General features: G+C 35.6%; 1 gene segment (V, D, J or C); it reads right to left on the bottom strand.

Annotated features, from left to right (window-relative positions):
- Positions 1 to 2514: 2514 nt before the first annotated feature.
- LOC128544294 (Ig heavy chain V region 5A-like) lies at positions 2515 to 7126 on the bottom strand. The segment is given in 4 exon segments: positions 2515 to 2599; positions 4879 to 5071; positions 6887 to 6982; positions 7084 to 7126. Coding segments are annotated over 4 exon segments (417 nt in total).
- Between the last annotated feature and the right edge of the window lie 775 nt (positions 7127 to 7901).

Here is a 7901-nt window from a genome sequence, read left to right as displayed (position 1 = left end):
GTGAAGTGTGTTTTACTAATATTGTTTAAAGAACAAAATACAGAAATCATGTAACCTAATTTTATACTGTAGATGCTAAACATGAATTCATGAAGGTTGTCAGAAGATGTTAATTGATTTTCTATTATTGCACCTTGTCCATTGAGTTTATTATAATATTTCATTATATATATATATATATATATATATATATACACACACACACAAACACACACACACACACACATACACACACATACTCAACAATATACTTTTCAGAGAATATGGCAGTACATCCAACCGGCCTCACAACCGCAGACCACGTGTAACCACACCAGCCCAGGACCTCCACATCCAGCAGGTTCACCTCCAAGATCGTCTGAGACCAGCCACTCAGACAGCTGCTGAAACAATTGGTTTGCATAACCAAACAATTTCTGCACAAACTGTCAGAAACCGTCTCAGGAAAGCTCAACTGCATGCTCGTCGTCCTCATCGGGGTCGTGACCTGACTCCAGCTCGTCGCCGTAACAGACTTGAGTGGGCAAATGCTCACATTCGATGGCGTCTGGCACGTTGGAGAGGTGTTCTCTTCACGGATGAATCTCGGTTTACATTGTTCAGGGCAGATGGCAGACAGCGTGTGTGGCGTCGTGTGGGTGAGCGCTTTGCTGATGTCAGTGTTGTGGATCGAGTGACCCATGGTGGTGGTGGGGTTATGGTATGGGCAGGCATCTGTTATGGACGAAGAACACAGGTACATTTTATTGATGGCATTTTGAATGCACAGAGATACCGTGATGAGATCCTGAGGCCCATTGTTGTGCCATATATCCATGAACATCACCTCATGTTTCAGCAAGATAATGCACGGCCCCATGTTGCAAGGATCTGTACACAGTTCTTGGAAGCTGAAAATGTCCCAGTTCTTGCATGGCCAGCATACTCACCGGACATGTCACCCGTTGAGCATGTTTGGGATGTGCTTGACCGGCGTATACGACAGCGTGTACCAGTTCCCAGTAATATCCAACAACTTTGCACAGCCATTGAAGAGGAGTGGACCAACATTCCACAGGCCACAATTGACAATCTGATAAACTCTATGCGAAGAAGATGTGTTGCACTGCATGAGGCAAATGGTGGTCACACCAGATACTGACCGGTTCTGAGTCCCCAGACCCCCAATAAAGCAAAAAACTGCACATTCCAGGGTGGTCTTTTATTGTGGGCAGTATAAGGTACACCTGTGCACTACTCATGATGTCAGATCAGCATCTTGATGTGGCACACCTGTGAGGTGGGATGGATTATCTCAGCAAAGCAGAAGTGCTCACTATCACACTTTTAGACTCATTTGTGAACAATGTTTGAGAAAAATAATATATGCTAATATTGTGTATCTGGAACGAATTTTAGATCATTCCAGATCTTTGTTGAGTGTATATATATATATATATATATATATATACACACACACACTGACGCCTCATGCCTTAGTTCATTTTTTCAAGGATTAATGAGCTGGAGCTCCTGTAGCTGCACATAGTAGCAGATAATTTCAAGTGAAACGTTTTTAAACAAATTCATAATCAGAGTACTAAAATTACAGTAGGGTTTTGTGTCATCTTATATTTTGTGTTCTTTAAATTTGTAGTGTTTTATTAACTGAAATAAATTACCATAACATTCAAACATTGTCAAGACGTGCTACTGCGTCAGCAGATGTTGATGTTTGCATTATAATAAGAATGAAATGCAGTAGGCTGTTATGATCATCATAACGTTCTTTTATAAATAATAAAAACGTTTTAACAAAGTACATTTTTACATTCCAGTAGCACCCCCATTGCGCTGTACCACCGTCGGCAAAACCTTATAAAATACAAGTGAAACGTTAAACAAGTTTACAATCACAGTACTAAAATTTTCCCATAAGAAATCATGAAAACTCAAATTATTCGTTCCACAGCCCCCAAAAATAAAGAACAATTAATGAAGCATTTTATTTTAAAGATCATAAAAATAATACTGCATTTTTTTAGGCTTCCCAGCTGCCTTTTTTATTTAGAAGTTTTCAATACAAATCTTATAATGCCCACATGACATCAAACATTCACCATTTTAATATTTTTCCTATTTATTTTAATTAGATAAACCAATTTACTAATTTAACATTTTTTATTTTATTTACTCCAGAATAAATTTAAAAAGAAAGAACAATCCAATTTTTTTTTATATTATTGATTAAATGTGGTCTGAAAAAACTGTTGGACTCATGTCCATCAATCTGATATAAAGTATGCTGTTATATACAGTATGCTAGTTAATAACAAAGACAAAAAAAACGAAAAAAAAACAAAAAAACATTAACAGCCTCCCCCGAAGAGTCTGGAACACAGAATATAAGATGCATTACACAGCCGTGATATATTATACTATAACTATATTATACCAAAGAATACCTAGAAATATCCAAAATAAAATATCTCTGCTGTTTTAACAATTATAGAGACGTTACAGCAGTGGCAGCTTTCAGAAATTCTTTCTGAGATGAGACTGTGTTGGGCGGGGTACGTGAGGCATGTACGTGGGCATTGCCAAATCTCCGTAATCAGTGGGGCAATTTTTTAAATAGACGATATCTTTAATAACCGATGGAGGTTTTGAGTTGTACACACATGCATTCTCGTCTAAACAACTCTTAAAACGACACTTTGTGACACAATAACAGTAATATTTTGAACATTTTGCAGGCCGTTTGGAGAAACCAGGGAATAAAGAATAAACCAGTTGTTTGGTCAAAGTAACCCAACCAGATGTTTACAGAAACAACCCAGCATTTTTAGAGTGTATTTTTTTAATTATTCTATTGTTCTATTTCTAAATTTAAAGTTTAATGTCTTTATATGTAACATTAAAAAAAAAAATAACAATAAACCCATACAAACAGAGTCTATATAACAGTTAATTCTTTGTACAAATAAAATTGTTAGCTAGTAAACTTCGTCTGTCTTAGATCTTCGTCTGTCTTAGATCGTCTGTCTAAACAACATTTAACCCATTTTTTTAAACTCATTATTGTACAGTAAATATCAATAGCTCTGGTTCTGATTTTTCATGTTTGTTGTATGAAAATGTGGAAATTATCATTACTAGTATTTCTTACTAGTATTTCTTTGATATGACATGACTTTTTTATGACTTAAGCTCAAATCATATTTGGAAACTGCGTCGAATGAAAATGTCACTTTGCGCCACCTGGTGGTCGTTTGTGAATGACACAAAATGCGACTGATTTGCCGCAACAGAGAGCACGGCGGTAATATACATCCCCTTGACTACCTAATTAATTTTGAGTGTCATGGTAAAGGTTGAGAATATAAGGATGAAAAGGTTGAAAATATATATATTTTTTTTTTCATTTTTTTTTTTTTTATAAATTTGCTAAGCTTTCAAATAAAACTCCTTTAACAATGTTATTATTGGGTATTGTTTGTAAAAAAAAATAGTAAAATAATAAATTTAATCTATTTTGGAATAAGGCTTTAACATAACAAAATGTGTGTCTTTTTAAACTAATGTATTGCTCCAAACATTTGCATTCATTTAAGTAAAATACTCTATATTTTTCTAAATAAACTTATTTCTCATGAGTTATATGTTTATTAATAATTAATGTAATTAAATATTGTATTATTTAATATGTTTTTGTTTTTACTTAATTTTGCTTTTGATTTTAACAGCACAAGAGGATGTGATTGTGTAAATGACTTAGACGTTAGAACTTGTACCTCTAGGGTCCAGGTTCGATTCCAAGCAAGGTTTGATTCTCACCTCTGTGTGCATGTTCTGAGTTTGCATGTTCTCCCCACAATCCAAATACATGCAGATTAGGCTGATTGGCATTCACAAATTGCCCGTGGTGTGTGAATCAGTGGGTAAGTGTGTGTATGTGTGTACCCTGTGATAGATGCCCACCTCATGCCCTAATTATCCTGGGACAGGCTCCAGGCCCCCCATGACAGGAAAAAATAGCATAGACAATGAGAGAGATTAAGTAAGAGAGAGTTCCAAGGAGAATTGTTTTAAATTAACCCGTTCTAATCTAATGACCATTTTAGGGAGCCCATTTACCCGAATGTTACTTTTTTACCATTAAGATTCATGAGAATTCCATAGAAGTGTAGCTACTGTATGACTGCTGGCCCTGTATTTAGAAGAAACTGCTGTTGGACATTTCTGATAAAATACATGAACACAGCTGTGGAGAAGTTTAGTGACAGTAAAGAAAAAATAAAAAGAATAAACTTGTAATGCTATAAGAAGATAATAGCAAAAATCTTATTATTATCCAAGCGTTTTGTTACAGCATGTCATGAAGTGTTTCATTTCTCAACATTAACAATTTTATTTATTTGCATTTATTTATGGTATGGTTTAATTTAGTTAGAAATTTTTAAATGAATAAAGAAGTCAACTTGGATATCTCAAAGTGTGAAGTCAATGATACTAAATGAGTCTCACAAGAATTCACTTTTTCGAGTACTTTTTACCAATTTATTTGTTGAACTCTGCTGCCTCCTTGACTTGTTCCAAGTATTAGACGTCAAATTTTGAGAACAAAGTGTGTCCTAAATGAAGGACACTGCTGTAAACATGCTGAATTATTCCCAAATCTATTAATTGAACTTTTATTTTAACTGATTATTAAATCTTCTGTAAAATAAAGTGATTAAAAATTGTTTAAAATAAAAAGTCTTTGATAAATGCAATTTTGTAAAAATTGTTAAAGTTTTGCCTGATGTCACTATTAGTAGCTTTGAATGGATGCTTGAACATGGGTCAGAGTTTTTGTAAGGGGAATCCACTGTTCTGTGTCACTGTGTCTCTTTTGCGCAGTAATACACAGCTGTGTCTTCAGTTTGCAGATTCTGTCCTTGAATTTTTATTGTGTTAGTAGAAGTGTCTCTGGAGATGCTGAACTTGTTTTTCAGTTTTTCACTGTAAGCTGTACTCCCACCACTAGTGATATATCCAATCCACTCCAGAGCTTTTCCTGCAGGTTGTCGGATCCAAGCTGTAGTATAGCCTGTATATGAAACCTTACAGGGGATGGAGAGACTCTGGCCTGGCTGGACTGTCATGGCAGCAGGCTGAATCAGTTCCTCGCCGTTCACATCTGTAGAGGAAATAATATGTGATATTTTACACAATATAATGTACAGTGCTCTGCACATTTGTATGTATTTATTATAAAAAATTACCATATCATATCATATCATATCATATCATATCATATCATATCATACAGTATATAAAGCACTCACAGGAAGCAGCTGCCAGCAAGACCAATAGAGCTGCAGAGAACATAGTGTGTGTTGTTTGTCTTCTCTGGTCTCCTAAGTTTAATAGAGTCCTTCACTTCAGATAAACTGGGTGATATCCAGCTCTGATGTCTGTATTTGAATACCTGATGATGATGGGAGGAGTTAGTATTTAAAACATATTTACAGCATACAAGACATTTATTTTATGGAGGATATGCAGCTTTTTATAAAGGAATGGAAAACAATTTTGCTTGACAAATGTTTCTTTTATACTAGGAAATCCACTACCAAAATAACATATATGGACTAATATTCAGGCTATTTTCAAAAAAATATTGTTTTCCAGATTTCAATGGCCTCCACATACATAGAGCATAGAGTGTGTGATGTATGAAATAAATTATGTTATACTTAACCTGCTAAGTAATTGTTTGCATTGATTAATTGTTCAGAAAAATATTTTGTTATTAGACTGTAATTTTTTTTTATATTGCTTTACTGTATCCATCACATGCACTTGCTAGATAGCAGCACTTTCTTTATGCTTGCTAGTTATTATATTCACTATGCATGAAACAGTGACCATGAACAAGAATTCAACTTTGTAAATCACAATGATTCTGGAGACCTCAGCTTAGAAATGGATTTCTACTCCGAGTACTGGAGCTGTGGTATCAGCTGATCCGTTCCAGCACTTTTCCTGATGTACGTCATTACGTCATATCAGAGGAACTTGTGCATGAGGATTCAGTGATTTTACAACAGTGCTGTTCAAAGCATGTGACTTTGATGTAAATCCCAGGTGAACATGCTCTAATTTTTATTACTCTCTCTCTTTTAAATCTCAACATGCAGATAAAGAGTGTGAAAAAAGAAAAATCGCCCCTCACAGGGCTTAAAGCTCATAGGAAATGATGTGGGTGCAGATAAAAGTAATAAACAGTACAAGGTTAAAGGTCACTATCTGACTGTCTGGGCTAGTCATTTGGTTTGAAGTTCTAGAATTCTGGCCAAAATCAGCATTTTCTGCCTTTGAAACCAAAAATATACAGTATTTCAAACAATGTCGAGACTTTTATACATTCTTTATTATTTGGGATAAGATTTGGTCTTGCAAAATCATTGCATCGTGTCAGGGGCCAGTATATGATTTACTCCAGGAGAAGCTTTGAAGTGAATTGGGTCCATTAATAATGCTGGGAGTACAGCTTGCTTTGTGCGTCATTTGACAGACTTTTGGTGTTAAGCAGAAATAACTTTTTTCAGGTTGATTGTTTGAATTTGCAAGTCTGGTTAACAGTTTTGTGTGTACTGTGTATTTTGTGAATTTTGCTTGAATTCAGGGTTTTGTGTTTATTGTTGTAAGAAAGGGAGTGAATTACTTCAGACAATGTATTTTATTAAATCAGAAAAAAACTAACACTATAACAAGGATGTAGTACTGACTGACCCTCAGCCCCACAATCAAATTTTTTCAGGCTCTGTTCTGTGATCTTTGAGTAAGCAGTTGATCACGTCCACCATTACGAATGTATCCAATCCATTCCAGAGTTTTTCCTGCAGGTTGTCAAATCCACTTGTAACTGAATATGAAACCTTACAGGGGATGGAGAGACTCTGGCCTGGCTGGACTGTCATGGCATCAGGCTGAGTCAGTTCATAACCATGGACATCTGTAAAGAAAAAAACACACTGTGATATCTCACACAATATACAGTATGCTGCACATTTATTAATATTGTAATCAATTGATATATTTAAATAAAACACTCACAGGAAGCAGCTGCCAGCAAGAGCAGTAGAGATGTAGAGAACATGCTGTGTGATGTTTGTCCTGGGTTCTCCTCTGTTTTACACATTTAACAGAGTTCTAGAATTCTATAAATAGAGTGAGAGCCTTGTATTTGCATATCTGTTACACTGCAAAAATAACACCATGCCCTGAAATGTTTTTTTTCTTTCCCTTTGAATTACTGAATCCGTCACTGCACGTTAGATCAGCAGTTTATTCTGTATATGCAGTATATTTTCTGTATAAATAAAAGAAAGGTTTTGTCTGTACATTGGTCAGAACTCACACTTTCAATGATATCCTTATGTTTCATACATTTAAGGACGTAAAATCAGTCTCAGAAAAATTTCTGTCACAGTAATTTTCTCCCACAGTCCAAAGACATGCAAATTATGCTAATTGCCATTTCCAAATTGTCTGTAGTGTGTAAATAAGCATGTTAGTGTGTGTGTGCGCTGCAATGGATTGGTGCCCTATTGTGTCAGTGTGAGTCACGGGTGCAGTAATACACAGCTGTGTCTTCAGTCTGCATGCTACAGTATGTACCTGTAAGGGCACAATGTTACTGTAAGTGTCTCAAGAGACAACAAACTTGTTATTTAAATCTTCTTAACAAGACTCCCATTACAATAAATGGTGTTTATCCATTCTAAAGCTTTTCCTGCAGGTTGTCGAATCCAAGCTGTTCCATAGTGGCTGCTGCTATCAGTGATAGAAGCTCCAGACTCTCTACAGGTGATGGTTAAAGTCTCTCCTGGCTTTATAACCACTGAGTCTGGCTGGATGAGCTCAGTAGCACA

Source organism: Clarias gariepinus, chromosome 16 (genome assembly GCF_024256425.1).
Source record: "Clarias gariepinus isolate MV-2021 ecotype Netherlands chromosome 16, CGAR_prim_01v2, whole genome shotgun sequence".
In the NCBI taxonomy this organism is placed as follows: Eukaryota; Metazoa; Chordata; class Actinopteri; order Siluriformes; family Clariidae; genus Clarias; species Clarias gariepinus.
Note: the sequence above shows the minus strand (reverse complement) of the source record. Positions and strands in the feature narration are given on the sequence as shown.